Consider the following 15,132-nt stretch of genomic DNA (forward strand, 5'->3'; position numbering starts at 1 on the left):
GCTATATTTTCAGAAGTGTTTTAAATTTTCCTTTTGACTTTTTTTTTAAACCATATTTTGCCCTCTCCATCTTTCTTTTGCCTCCACTAGCAAAATACCTTTCTAGGTGGACAAATCGATTCCAGCCAAAGGCTAAGTTTTGTTAGACAGCCCGTTGCTCAGGTTCCTGAGTTTGGAAGAGCTCTTTTGCCCGACTGTGATTCAAAGAAAGAGAAAAGTGATTGATTTCTGTGTCCTGTAGCTTCTGTGCTGCTTCTGTGATAATTAGATTGACTTTATAATCCTGGGTTTGGAAGAACCTAGGAATCTAGTTCTAGACAGAGAACAGGTTTGGGATGGGCTAAACTAGTAACCCTGTGACACATGCTTGTATTTTCTGATCCATTAGTAGAGTTTCAAATCAACAGCTGGGATATTTAAATTTAGGGGCTGGATTTGAGGTTTAGGCTCCAAACTGGTGAAGGCTCTGCAAGTTGGGTAGGAGTGGGGTGATTTCCTTTATCTTGTTAGGATGGGAATGACCGATAAAGAGATATTTTTTGATTAGTTTCAGAGAGCGCTACATGCTCTTTATTCTGAGAAGAAATGAGACTCAACAATTCATGCCATGACTTCGTGGGGTATGAAAAAATTAAAAAGAATCCAATAGTTTTTGGTTGTGTTTTAAAGATGAATTTAGCTGTCCCCATTTCTTTTTTCTTTTCTTTTTTTTTTTTTTTTTCCCAGATCATTATCCAGCTCAGGAAAACCAGATGTCCCTTGTTCTCTGTACATGAAAGAACTACAGGGTTTTATAGCAAGAGTCATGAGTGACTACTTCAGACATTTTGAGTGTTTTGACTTTGTCTTTGATAACACTGAAGCCATGGCTCAAAGAGCAATTGAACTTTTCATTCGCAATGCCAGTCTAATAAGGCCCCTCGGTGAAGGTGGGAAGATGCGACTTGCAGCCGATTTTGCACAGGTACCCTTAATACTGATTTCTGCTTTTTGCTGTTACTTCACTGCGTTCACTGAAAAGTATCAATGCTTTTGCCCCCGTCAAAGTATAAACAGGCAGTTCTAGAGATCGGTACGTTCCAGTTCTAAACATCCTCTCACATGAGATACTGTATCCTGAAAAATGCATCCACTAAGTAGTTGAAGATCCCTCATCACCATAAGGCACATTCAGGGAGGTGTGACAGCTCCTATCAAGTGACTGTTGCATTTAAATTCAGCTGAGTCTTGACATTTTATCCCACTTGTCTGACCTCTTCGGTACATCCATCATTTCCCATCATTCATTCACTTCATTCTTTCTCTCTCTCCTAATGAAACGGTGTGTCACTTTCTTAATCACTTCATATATCACAGTGCCCACAGTGGTTAATCGCTAACTCAGCTGCCTTGCAGTGTAGGAGACAAACTAAAGACATACCAATATCCTGTGGAAGAACTGCCCTTTTGGTAACAGAAGGGCCGTTTTCTTTGTGGGATTCTCTTCGTGATCTGATTGACTTACCTGCCTCTCAGCTTTACCTAGCTCCTATACTGTGCTAAAACACAACAAAAATTGCCAGATTAATATCCATTACCTGTCTGTATTATCTACTATATTGAAATTTTATTCGCCAATAGTAATACTGGGTGATAACTTGCCATAGAATACAGGCATCCACTAGATTGGTCTGAGGGTCCCTGTTATTATCCAAGCAGAAAAGGGAGTTCGCGCCAGCCATCTGCATTCCCAGTGCTCCTTTTGGCTGGTAGGTAACTAAGGTAGGAGAGGAAGGCAGGGAGAGAGGAATCACAGCCATCTCCGCTCCTGTTTGTGGCTGCTTTGTATCATTTGCCTGTGAGTTACATACTCCTGAGTAAGGTTTTTTTTTTATTCATTACTCAAAAGTAGCAAATGAGCCTTTAACCATGGAAGTTAAGGGGAAGTTTTCAATTGCTTTCAGTGAGAAGGTTCTGTTCCCTTCTGTATTTTGAAGACAATGGCAGAAAATTGGAGAAAAAAAGGACATTTGACTTCTGCTCTGGAAGGAATATAGGTATTTTTTGTAATTTATGCTGCAATGCTAAAGTAAGTTCTATGGATTTGGGAAATATCTTCCACCTAATTCTACAGTAAAGAGCATCTGATCTAAGCACCTATTATAATAATACTAAAAAAACCACTCGTTTATCTTTTTTAAACACTTATTTTTCTCATTCTGACACGGGCTGCCTTTTAAGTGAAAAATGAAGGTACGTTTTCATCTGACTGTAGCGGGATTTGCATGTTCTTCCCCACTGTGCTGAGTATAACTCCTGAATGGACAACTGTGTGAAGATAAGTGTTCTGATTTCTCTTCTTTTGTACTGTGGAAGAAAAAGAATAGGGTTTGAATTCATTCTTTTTTCTTGCCTTCAACTGTTGCCGCATCTGGGGGCTGCCTTGTGTTTTACTCATCTTCACATTGCACCATATTTTTGGCTTGTTTAAAAATGGGCTTAAGACAAGAACGAGCTGTGTCCAACCAGCCCCAGAGAGCCACCTCAGCGCTCACTCTGTGCCTTTGAGCATCTCTGCACAGAGCTGCTTAGGGGGTCCCAGGCTGCATAGGGGCTGTAGTGTCCAGAATGGCCTGGACGCTGTATCCTGTTGCTCAGGACAATGGAAAAGGGACCAAAAACATTTTGTATGTGGAGGCTGCCTTATATCCTTATATGTCTTCTGGGGTGTATCTGCCCCTCCCAAAAACCTGGTGGGTTTTGGGCACATGCCCATGATGCCAGCTCCTGGTGGCCTCACTGGGGAGGTTGTAGTTGCTCTGACCTGGCTAGGAGTCTTGGGCACATTCACCAAAATGTGGGTCTAATCCTGAACAGAACTCAGTTCATTTCCATGCACTCATTCCCGTAGCACGGGCTTTGTCAAGGAAAATACAAAGAGAAGGAGAGGCTGCTGCTGCTTTGGGCTGAGGAGAGCAGGGAGCAGGTATTTAGTTGGGCTGCTGGCCTGAGGGGAAGGGTAAACTTTTCCAAATAGCCACAAATGCTGCGTGCAAGAGGTTTTTTCACTCCCAGAAAGGCACTGCATTGTTGGACTAAAGCCAAACCTGAAGGAAAGGACCTGCCTGGAAAGACAGTGTGTGTGTAGGTGGAGGTTTGTTTATAAACTGTTTTTACTTGTGCTCTGCCTTGTAGAGTCGTTTTCAATTTTCTGTACTCAAAAAGGGTTACACGTTCCTGCTTAAAACTGGCTTTTGAGATCTAGAACCCCTGTTGGTGTTTTGGGGTTACTTGCAAGCAAAAGACCTGGGCAGAAGCTTTGGTTACTTTGAGGTTCTATGATAAACATACGAGCAGTAAGTCAAATAATCTTGGGTTGTATCGTATTTTGGGTATCTGACGTGCTTGTGCATATTTGTTTCAGGGCACTCAGGGTTAGAGTTACAGCTGCCTTATACTCAGCAGAATAGCTTTGACTGAGAGTCAGATTTGAAAATTCTTGCACTGGAAATGTGTTTTACTGATAAGTTGCCTCAAAACAGTGGGTGTCTACACAGAAGGGGGAAAACTGAGGCTTCAAGTTCTCTCATTCAGAACTGGGTTCGGTGAGGTGCACAACAGCCAGTTTTCTTGAGTAAGGCTCAGCTACTTATGCAGTTAGGAAATACTGCTGTAATTCTATTGAATTCTCTGTCTTATCCTGTTTCCAGTGTCAGTATTGCATTTTGCTATCTTGTGCATTACAGGTACTTCAGCAGTAAGACTAGGTGTGTGCTAGTGTGGCAGCTGTAAACGGAGCTTGGCTTGAAATATGTCTGAATATCACTAATATGATTTCATGAAGATCAGTGCTTACAGGAACACAGAAAATTTTAAGCCCTAGAAAATGTCTGCAACGCTGCAAGGTTATTATCACATACTGTGCTGTTCCTTGGGACTCTTGTTGTTTGAAATATTCCCAGTCTACAGGCTGAATTCACCCCTTTTCATGTTCTCAGTGTTTATGCAGTCAATTGCACAAGATTACTTTTCAGTTCACTCCTGGATTGGTTTGTTTTCATTTGGTTTTATGTTTTTAAGGCGACTATAATTCAGTGTTCATATATGTAATACCAAATTTCACTTTTTAATTCTGCACTAGTCAGACTGAAATAAAAAATGTTCTCCTGGAGGCAAGCAAGGCAGCAAGCCCTGATGGTTTTTAAACATTTATGTTTCATGGGAGTGCCAGTTCCTCTCCAGAGGACCTTTTAACTTGCTTGGTATTCAGAGTTCTTACAGCACTTAAACTTAGGCACACTTTGGGATTGGTGGCTTAGAGCTCAGGCCTTCCTAAAACCCAATGGAAGTGCTGGACAATGCAGCAAAGAATGAAATATAAGCACGATCAGTTGAGAAACTTATTTAGAAGAAGTGAGGAATCTACAGTAATATTTGGCATGGAAATTAGTAGTCTGCTACGTAAAGTTTGTAAGCTGATACAGAAAACCAACTGTTTATTAGTAGCAAATACAAATCATAACTGCATTGAAATAAGCTAGTCTAGAAATTGCAAAGACCAAGTAATCTTTATGCTTCATGGCACGAAGGCATGACCTGATTTCCCATCTTTTCATAGTACAGGTGTATGTTTGGAGTGACATGTAAGGCAGGAACCACTGTCTGTGCCAAGAAGCCCATCTCATGTCATGACCAATTATTTTCAGCCTTGTGGAGTGAACTATTTTTATTGGTCCTGTTTGAGTTAATACTATTCTATATACACCTTCATATATTTGTTATCTAGGTGTGGTTTATCGTTGAATTTTTTGGCATTGTTCAGTACTGTGTTCAAACAGTTTTTATGGGGTGTAGTTAACACTGCCACCAGCTCTTCAAGTCTTTATTAATAAATTACTGTAAAATGTTCTGGTTTTATTGAATTTTCCTAGAAAAACCCATTTTTACTGTAGAAGCTGACAATGCTAAATTGTAGTGCAGCTTCCATCTGCTGCTTAGCCTATGGTCAGAATCTGGTTTTGTGATTCAGTATGTGGCATTAAAAAAGCAAGAATATTAGGCATTTGGGATTTTTAAAATGTAAACAGATTTACTCGTTTGATAAAAAATAATGATACAAGTGTAAAAGTGCTTTTTATCATTTTTCCTAAAAATTTCCTTTCTAGTTTCTTATGGAGTGAGAGAAGCAAGATGCTGTAATCACAGTTGTAGTCATAAGGACAGAAGCTACTGAAGGAGGACATTATTTTCTTATATGTGTTATCTTGGAGGTATTACAGCTGAAGGATTTACTTAAACATCAACCGTTTTGGAATTGCTGCACGGGGGAGAAATCAAATTCCACATCCCTTCAAGGCCAGCTTCTTTCATATAATAGTTCAGAGCTCTTCTGCTCCCTTGCTTGTTAAAGCATTCTGTCCTGGTGAATAGCTAGGAAAAAGCATTTTGAGTTAACATTTAAAAACTTGGAATTCATCTTGGCCAGGAGGAAATGTGATTGCTAAAAATTTAATGTAAAGATTTTCCAGCTGAAAAAACAGCTGTTTAGTAATGAGAGATCCTGAAACTACCACAATAGGCACTAAACAATAACTTCACTATGGGGTTTTTCAAAGCGCTCTTCAATATATATGCATTATCCGTATCTAGACTACATATTAACTTCACCCTTGGGTTGCTGAACATAATCCAATTAGAGGAGCCAGCCATGTGATGTATTTTTTACAATACGGCTAGCCAGTGAATAGTTCAACAGATAATTGACCACCTAGCCATGGGCTATGGCAGGGTCATATGAGAAGAAAAGATAATATAGCCTTTTTGGGCTTAGAGAGCAAGAATCATTGAGAAGAAGCATATGTTGTGCAGGAGTCTGCCACTGTGTTCTGTGAGGCATAGCAAAATAACATGAATAAATCATGGAAAAGCAATGGGTTTTGAACAAAGTTAAAAGAAACAAGGCAAAGTCATTAGGCTTTCTTCTGTTCTAGTTGCCCATTCCTTTTTGGCAGGGACTGCCTACTGCTTCTCTTGGATCCTGTGTTAATGATGATCTCACATTAGTCCATCAAGCCTCTGTGATTGCAAATTACTGGTTGGACACCTAGTTTATTACTGAATTTAACCTGGATATCTGAATTTTCAAATCTGCCGTTCTGGGAGAGAAATTTGGAAGAGAAACAAAAAGTGCTCCGTACCCTTCGTATGTAAAGTCCATAGGACATGTCTGTATGAAAGGCCTTGCACACCCAATACAAATACTGGCTTGCAGACAGCCAAAAACATCACCCGACCTGTAAAAGCTCACCAAAATGCTTTGGGAACTATAGCTGTATATCATAGCAAAAGCTGCTGCAGTATAAACGTGCTGCATGAATCAACAGTTGATGCAGCTTTAGGTGATGACAGGTAGCAAAACCAAGAAGTGATGTAAACTCAATCCTCTGCCCAATTCCAGCACCTGAAAAACAGCAGCTGTTCCAGCTGAATGATTCCTCCCCAGCACTCGCTCCCGGGCCAGCGGTGCCGGCACAATGCTCAGCGGAGACCCAAAGCCCCACACAGCGGGCCTGCAGAAATGAATGTAACAGCAGAAAGATGCTGTAGCATCTCACTACATCATTGGGCTCAGACAGATAGCTAGAATTCAAGTGAAAAAAACAACCTTAGTTACTATGCAAAGAATAGTTTTTTACTGGAGAGATTGGGTTATAGCACATAGCAGACTAGTGTTGTAAATTTAAAAAAAAAATCCTGTACATTTTTACCACATTAGTTTTCACTCATTCCCACTCTTCATGAGTCAATTGGAGATGGTATAGTATGCTGCAAAGCTTAAAAACAAGTTTTTTTCTTTGGCAACTAGTACTTCACGAATCAACCATCTGCTGCCATTAAATCTATCTAGTTCTAGCAATACTAATAATTTCCTACAGTGAATAAAGGTTGAAGATGAAGTAATAGAATTTTCCAAAGTAAATTTTATTCTTTAATACTTAAGACTAAAAATGTTGATTTATCAAAACTGCCAAATACATTTCAAGAGAAATAATTTAAATTTATTTTAATAAGGAATTCATTAAGCTGTAGAAAGTTTCACTTACATCTCATTGCATCATATGATGTTTCAGGATTGAAACAATTATTTAAAACTTATTAAGCAAAATTATATTTTGCTGTGCTGGGATTTCTTTCCCCTCATGAGTACGGTTTGATCCATGCATTTCTGCTTCCGCAAGTCAGACTGGCAGCTTGTTGCCTGTTTTCAAATTCTCTAAGGCACCTAAAAGGATTACCTTCTCCCTGGCTCTTCACAGCTACAAGCCCACGGCTCCCACCAGAGCTGGGACATGAGCTCCTGCAGGATATCAGTTACTTCCAGCTGCCTCTAACCAGTACTGATGCCTGAAAAGAAGCTCTGGAGAAATCAGAGTCTTGCTCCTGTTTGTTTTTCAGGGTCTGTAGGGTTCTTGGATCATGATGCAGCAAAACCTACTTAATTAGCTCCTTTTTTTGGCTACTTGCTTCTGATCCTGTGCAGCAGACCAGCCTCTTGGCTCCCATACGTGCTCAGAAGTGTCTTGGGGGATCTGAGGGAACAACCTGCTGAACTTGCACTGAGTTTCATCTCAGTTTGGAGTTGGAGCACCTCCCTGCAGAAATCCCCAGGGAGAACCTGCCTGTCCTGGGAGCGCGCACTCAACCTCTGTCCCTTGTGCCAGCAAATTCAGCAGATGGCACAGCAGCTGACGGCTCCTCCTCAAGCGTGGGGACATTAGCTTCCCATTTATGTGCCTTTTGCATGGTCTGGTGGATATCGTGATTGCTCAGGAAACGCAGAGCGGTGTTGTACATGCTCTTCAGCCCGAGGAACAGGTACCCCTTGTGTCTGCCTGTGGGAGAGGTGACCTAGCCCTCAGACTGCAAGGGTTACAAGGGGACAGGGCAGGGATCCCACCCAGCTGTAGAGAAGGGGCCAGTTCATAGCCCTTAGAGTAGAAGATCTGGGGGGCAGAAGGGCAGCAGGCAGGAGGCAGCTGGGCTGTTACCCCAGCTCCAAGGCTGGAGCATTCATCTGCAAGCAGAAGACAAAGACCTTTATTTCCACCATCTGAATTTTTATTCACATTCTGCTTCTGTGAGTTTCTCCTTAATATAAAATGCAGATTTCAAGCGGCCTGGAAGTGCTTGATGTGGGTATGTACTCCAAGGTTCCTCAGCTTGGGAAGCAGCTTTTCCCTGCCTGTAGGCTGGTTCTGTGGGGCTTTCCCCATCGCCTTTCAGAGGTGCCCTCCTCTCCTTGTCTGTAGACAAAGTATAGGTGCCTGCAGTAGGCCCTCTGGCTTTCCCAGCTTTGGCTATGTGTCATGTAGGTGGATACTCCTACAACATGACCCACCTGACCTATTTTAGATGTCTACCTTGGGGAAAGATGCATCACGCCCCAAGAGTGGCTTTTTCTCTCTCCTGAGTATGAAGAGAACATGTAAATATTGAGAAGTAGGTGAGGTGACTCCCATCCTGCCACTTGCTTTTTAAGATGGGTGCCTGAAGCATATGGGCTTGATTTGCATTAGTTGCTAGTTTAATTTCTCCTGGTTTTAGCAGCATAGTTACATGCTATTAGTGAAGCTGGTAGCCCAGCAGCCAGCTCTGTCTGAGGAAATGCTACAGCTGGAAAGAATAGTAGTATTAAAGCCTTCACTGTAAATAGTGTCTTACCACAACCACTTTGAAACTTGTTCAGCTATGTTACTTAAATGGGAAGCTCATCGTATGGTGTTTTTGATCTTGTTACTTATTTTAGCTCTCATCCTTCGAAACTTAGCTTAATTGTGCATTATGTGGAAAAGAAGGTCTGAATAGTCTTTCAAGTTGGGGATTTTAAAAAATGTATGTGGAGAATAAAGCTTGCATCCCTCTGTTGACTGACCCTTCAGGAATGCAAAGAATAAAGGGAATGCAAAAAATAAAGACTTAATCCGTATCTAGCTAAAATTACTTTACCTGTGGGTTTTTTTGAGTTGCAGCATTTGTATTAATGCCCATATTAACTGAAATTTTGCCATGTAGTGTTCGTGTTTAGTCTGGGAGCTGGAAGTGAAATTGCTCTTTCTCACTTCTGTGTCCTCACTGTTAATGAAGAGCCTGTGACAGAATTTAGTCTCATGTGAATGATGCAAAAAGCCAAGCGGAGCCTGGCTCTTGTTCAAAAAGGCAGGTGAACTCCGGTGCTTAAAAACAGAAAACATTTAAAAATTGTTTATTTTTAAAGATGGCTGCTCAGAGATTGAACAGTATGAAAACGAGTATGAAAATAATGCTTTTACTGATGCTCTTTTGCCTGTGATTCCGTATGACCCTGTGGCAATAGGTCCCAGCTATCTTCTCTCTAATCCGGGTAAGCTTTGTGCCCCAGAATTTGCGGCCAAGTGTTCAAAAAGGAATCACTTTAACCTCATGCTTCACCAAAGGAAAGGGTGCCCAGCTGAAATGGGCATGCATTTTTATTGCTTTAGGAGTGGTTTGTGAAGTCCTGTCTAGATTTGCTTTCTTTCCAGGCTGCTGTCAGATTTTTGGGTTATTGACTTAAGAGCTTCATCAGGAAACTCATCACCAACAGAACAAACCTGCTGCGAGAAACAAAGCTTCAGTCTCAGAAAGCTCACGAGACCCCTTCTGCTCTAAACTGTGGAGCATCACTATTGTTTGTCTTGGGGTGCTTACTGGGTTGCCAAGAATAAGGTGAAAGTCTTGGCTTGAGCAACACAGTGTGTAAGGAAAGGATAACTTCTTGTCTGAAATTCAGCCAACAGCCAGAAGTCAGTGATTTGGTCTGCAAGTATGGATTATATTTTAAAGGCAGGCTACTTCTATACCAGTTTTATATTTTGGGACAATCTAATTCAAATGAAAATGTTTGGTTTTGTAGATGGAGTTAGCAGTAGCACCGCTGTGTCGGCGAGTCTCTGACCTAGGAAAATCTTACAGACAGCTGAGGTCATTCAGGTGAGTTGCAGTCGCAGGAACTAGCAATCGGCTGTGTGACCAAACTATTTCAAAACTGATTTATTACCTCGTGTTAGTTCTGATCGAACTGAGAGCTTTTTTGGCAACGCCCACCTGCAAATTAGAAATAGATTAAAGTTCTTTTAAATTTTATGCAGAGTATAACTATGATTTAACAATCTTTGTCATGCAAATGTTGACCAAATTGTACTTTTTTGTGTTGCTTTCAGTACAACTTCTGTATGACAGTGAGTTCCATAGTTAACTTAAAAGTTTTCACTGAAATATAAAATTTACAATCCTGTGTTGTTTAATTACAATAGGCAACTTCTGTAATTTTTTACAAACTGAACCTGTGTTGAAAACCTAAGATGCAGACCAGTGGAAAAAAAATTAGATTATTCTATCCTAACACGATATTGCCACCATATAGGCATTTTTTCTGATGCATAAATAAGCTTTTTCTTCCTTTCACAAGTATATTGCTACATTTTTCCAGACCGCTGCTGTTCCAGACCAGTGAGCATATTGCCAGTAGCCCAGCTCTGGGAGAGGTTATTCCATTCAGCGTTATTCTTCAGTTCTTATTTACAAGAGCACCACCAGAGTTAAAATCACCCTTCCAGGTAATAAAATCAACCTGTCTGTCCTTTCAAGATGTCCTAAGGAGGAACGAACATTGTAGTTTGCCCTAGTTATTTTAGTTAAAAAGTATGCAAGCTTATACTTTATATGATTTGTTGGCTTTTGTTTTTATTGTGGCAAAGGAATTATGGTCACTGCCTTTGTATTTTGATTAATTAGCAGTAGGAAGATGATAACCTGATTTTAAATAGACTCTTAATTCTTTAACATTCTGTCAGCTCACAGAAGAAATTGCAGGTCTTATCCCAGACTGCAAAATGCCAGGATCCTGCTCATGTAAGATGCAGGAAATCTAAATTCAAACCCCTGTCAGAATCGGGCAAACAGCCGATGCAGGAGATTACCTCTGAGTTCCCAAATACTGTATTGAGCTATTTCTGTTAATTGTCTCTGATTCCTTAACTGCAGGAATTCTGCATCTGTTTCTGATTCTGTATCACTGCAGTATTGAGAGAGCCTCCTGCAGTCTTCATTTATGTCATCTTTGATTCTGAAATTGGTGCGTGTGTTTCTTTTTTCACATTTATGTGTAATTGGTGTTTCTTTGTGTTTCTCTGTGTCAGAGGGCTGAGTGGTCCATTGCCCGCTACTCCCAGTGGCTTGATGATCATCCGTCTGAAAAGGACAGACTTGCTCTCATACGGTAAAAATCATGCTTCTTTCTTCTCTACATTTATGATAATGGAGCAGTAACTTATTTGCACACCAGGACTGGTCTTGTAAAATATGTGCTGTGAAAGATGTATCACAAATATCATTACCCTCTCTGCACTCATGGGATGAGTTGCAACATGGGAGAATGTATAAACTGAATGCTCCCCTCCACTCCCTGTACCCAAACCCTCCAGTGCCTTTGGAAGGAGCACATAATCCTCTTGCAAAAGAAGGAAACGATTGTTTAAATTAATACTGTATTTTAGCAAAAGTGCCTCTCTCAACTTTTGGAAAGTGAAGGCTGCAGCCATCCTGTCTTCTGTATCAGGAAAGAGAAACTGTGGAAGCTTAAGCAATGAAAATGTAGGTAGGAATTTAAAAATGGAAGACCCTTGTTACCCCCATGCAATGTTATTCTTCAGGAAATCAGCCCAGGATCTTTAAGTCAGATTTTAAAAATCTTCCTAGGGTAGATGATTTTATAGCTAAATACTATTTGCATCTTAAAACATTAGGAAAAGTTATGAAGAGTCTTGTTTTTCAAAGCAAGCAGATTTTTAAAGTATGTTAGAGAGAACAGATGTGTCATATGAACATGACAGAGCCAGCCTGAGGATCATCAGCATTCAGGGCTCAGATGATCATTTGGCTTCTAACGCCCTAACTCTTCCAGCCATCTTCTCGGTGTCCTGTCCTCACCTCGGTGTCACCCACTCCAGTGGCACGGGAAAGGTTGTCACACAGAGCTGCACCAGGCTCCATCTGGCCTGGGAGCCGGCTCTGTCTGAACTTCCATGCGTGGATGTTGCGAGCTTTTGCTGAAATCATAAAAGCTGACTTTTAAGTTCCAGCCAGCAGGGGTTGTGCTTGAGAAAATCAACCATTATCTGTCCACACTTTTAAAGCAGCCAAGAGGAGTCTGCTGTAAATATTTACAGTTCCTGAAGCTGATAGCACCACACAGTCCAGTGTAGTGCTCCATTGTAGTAGCCAATTAAGGAAATACTACTTGATCACCAGTAGATGTGAGTAGGATTTATTTCCAAAATATGAAAATGCAAACTGTGTCTTTCGTATGTGTATTAAAAGAGTATTTTTTTAATCATACACGTAACAAACTAGACGTTGTTAGTCTAGTTTGGCTACAAAAGTAGGTTTTCTTGAATCTCAAGCCACGGCACCTTGAATTACAGGGGAATGGATAATAGGTACAGGGCTGATACAGCTGTATATGTAACTTAGTTATTAACATTTTGATTGTAATTTCTGTCCTGATAGTACTGGCAAAACTGACAATGTTGAATTTCAGATCTGCTAGCGAAAGCCAAGAATGCAAATAATTTAAGAACTGATGGGATTTTGTTCTTTTCAGTCCTTTTACACAAATTTGAAAATGCCATCCTTAAACTACAACACATTTTTGTCTTTGCTTGCAATTAAATTTCATCCAGACTGATTCAGTTAATGGGCTTGCTGATGGTCATATTCAGACACTGATAAATTGCTCTGATCATGGAGGTATTAAGGGACAAGCCTTGGGACAAGGCTTTCAGGCAGTGACAACGTCATCCATTAGACCAAGTAGCGTCACTGGAATACTTAAGCTTTTCATTCCAATCCTTTCATTGAATCCTTTATTCATTTTGCATGAGATACCACTATTAAATTTTTTTAACTTTGTAATCTCAAGAATGTGCTGCTGCAAGGTTATCACTTGGCAAGATTATCACTTGAGCATTTTACAGTGACACTGTGGTCCTTTTGCTTTGCACTGTGGAGTGCTGGGACATTGCTCAGACAACTGTCCTCCCAGGGCATGGAGAGGGCAGCTTTGAAGATCTGCCCTTCCCAAAGGCCTCTAGTGGCACTTCAGTGGCACTTCCCTACTCCTGGTGCAACAGAGCAAGGCTGTTTGTCACTGTCCACGCTTGACTGGCTCTCCATCCGCCCCCAGGCCCACCACTTGCAGGCACCGCTTGTGCAGCTTTGCTGAGCCCCGTGAACTAACTGCAGTGGATTTGTCAAGCAGACTCTTCCCCTGGGTGGGTTTGGTTGGCAGCTCGTGCAGCCCGGCATGTCTGGGAGCAAAGAGCGGGGACTGGCCGACCAGCAGCTAGTGTTGCAGGGAGTGACGGGGATGGTTCTCCTTTGTGGACACTGGTAACCTCTGGAGGCGTTGCTGTGTGCAGTCACCTTTTTACCATCTCCTCTCATGCCTGTTAGTCATTTCTGAATAGGCCGGTTAGCCGTCCATAAGGCAGGTGAGCAAATGTCACTCACTAGTATGACCGTGTTTCACTCATATTTTCTTTAATACTCTATTGGAAGATTTCTGAGCCTGCTCTTCATGCATCTCATATGAACCTAAGTTGAATGACAGGCGTCTTTCTCATTTGTCTGGAGTCTTTTATCAGTCACCCTCCCCAACTACAAGCTCTTTCTGCCTGTAGTTGTTCAGCTGTGCTAATTGAACCTTGGGTGTTTTGAGTGTTCGGATCCCTGCACTGGCCTACATCAAGAAATTATCTTTACGTTTGCTGCAGCCTTGCAAATGGTAATTTTCTGCAACTTCCCTTTGTAACAACTGTGCAATTACTCTAGGGATCTGCTGCTTAGATATTAATTTACTCGTGTTATCAGAATCCTTACAGCTTCATATTAAAGCTAATTGCAGTGCTGCTTCTGCTCTTTAGATCTTAAATGCTTCATATGCAACGTGGTGTTAATGTTATGAATTAGTAGCATTCGGAGCATTTTTGTGCATTTCTTTCTGCTTGTATTCAGCACGAAGGGTGGGATTTACCTGGCCAGAGGTATATTAGCGAGACTCCCTTTATAGTCAGCAGAGAGAAACAGGCGCTGCTGGGGCTGATTCATCTCATCCTGAAGTAGGTACCTAAAATAGGTCAGTTGCGTTGTGTCCTGAAAGCTCCATTTTCTCTGCTCAGTGAAGGGAGCGTGGGCTGGGACACGGGAGCTCTCTCAGGCAGACGCTGCCCTGCAGGCATTTAAAGTTAGGTGAGATGACCCTGCTGCAGGCATCCTCCTGGAGCTGGGACTGTGTTGAAAGGAGCACTTCTTTAAGCAACCAGGGCAGTTTTTCTTTTTCAATGAAGTTTGAAAACTCAACCTTTCTTCCATAAAAGAAACCTTCCTGTTAGACGTGGCAGGATTTGAGCCAGCCCGAAGGACAGTTCATCCACCCAAGGGCCGGATTCTTATCTTTACTATTTGAGTGTGCATAAACTCCCCTTATCCGAGCTCACTGTTGCTGGAGCAGCTTTGAAAGCCGGGCCCAGGGAAGTGTTCGTTTTTATAATGAGCCGATGTCCTGAGCCAGAGAGCGGCTCTGACCACTAGCCTGTCAGGGGGCAGGGACAAATGCCAGATTGGGGACCACCACGAAAGCCCCATCTCTGCGTTAGGTTCAGTCTCGCAAGGTGCAGCGGCATGACAGCGTTGCCGCAGACAGCAGAGCTAACCCAAGCCAGCGGTGGCGTGGCTGGAGGCTGCCGGGGCCCCGGCTGTGACGCCTGCGCCTCCGAGCCCTCCCCCGGCCAGTGCCAGGCCATTCATAAAAACACCCGGTGTCACTTATGCTTGTCTGCCAACGCAGGCTTCCTTTGATCTCTTTATGATGCGATCTGGAACCAACCGGAGATGTCTCATGCTAATCTGCTGTCCTACAGATGATGCTGTCGGAGATTTTACAGTAACTTTTATAGCACTCGATTAAATCGATCGGGTGTCAGACAGACATGCTCTTACACAGCATATTTTCCATTTTCCTCCTTGCCCTGAAGTTTGCAGAGCAAACAGACTTTTTAACAAAATACTAAACCCGAG

The 15,132-nt window shown here is 41.9% G+C and overlaps 1 protein-coding gene across 1 annotated transcript in view; it reads left to right on the forward strand.

Moving 5' to 3' along the window:
* COG5 (component of oligomeric golgi complex 5) overlaps nt 1-15,132 on the forward strand; it is a 194,602-nt gene that overhangs the window by 172,228 nt on the left and 7,242 nt on the right. The window contains exons 18-21 of the mRNA XM_074168160.1: nt 727-964; nt 9,911-9,987; nt 10,487-10,613; nt 11,196-11,275. Coding sequence (XP_074024261.1) covers nt 727-964; nt 9,911-9,987; nt 10,487-10,613; nt 11,196-11,275 — 522 coding nt within the window. The remainder of the gene's footprint in view (nt 1-726; nt 965-9,910; nt 9,988-10,486; nt 10,614-11,195; nt 11,276-15,132) is intronic.

The sequence above is a fragment of the Numenius arquata genome, chromosome 2 (assembly GCF_964106895.1).
Source record: "Numenius arquata chromosome 2, bNumArq3.hap1.1, whole genome shotgun sequence".
Classification (NCBI taxonomy): Eukaryota; Metazoa; Chordata; class Aves; order Charadriiformes; family Scolopacidae; genus Numenius; species Numenius arquata.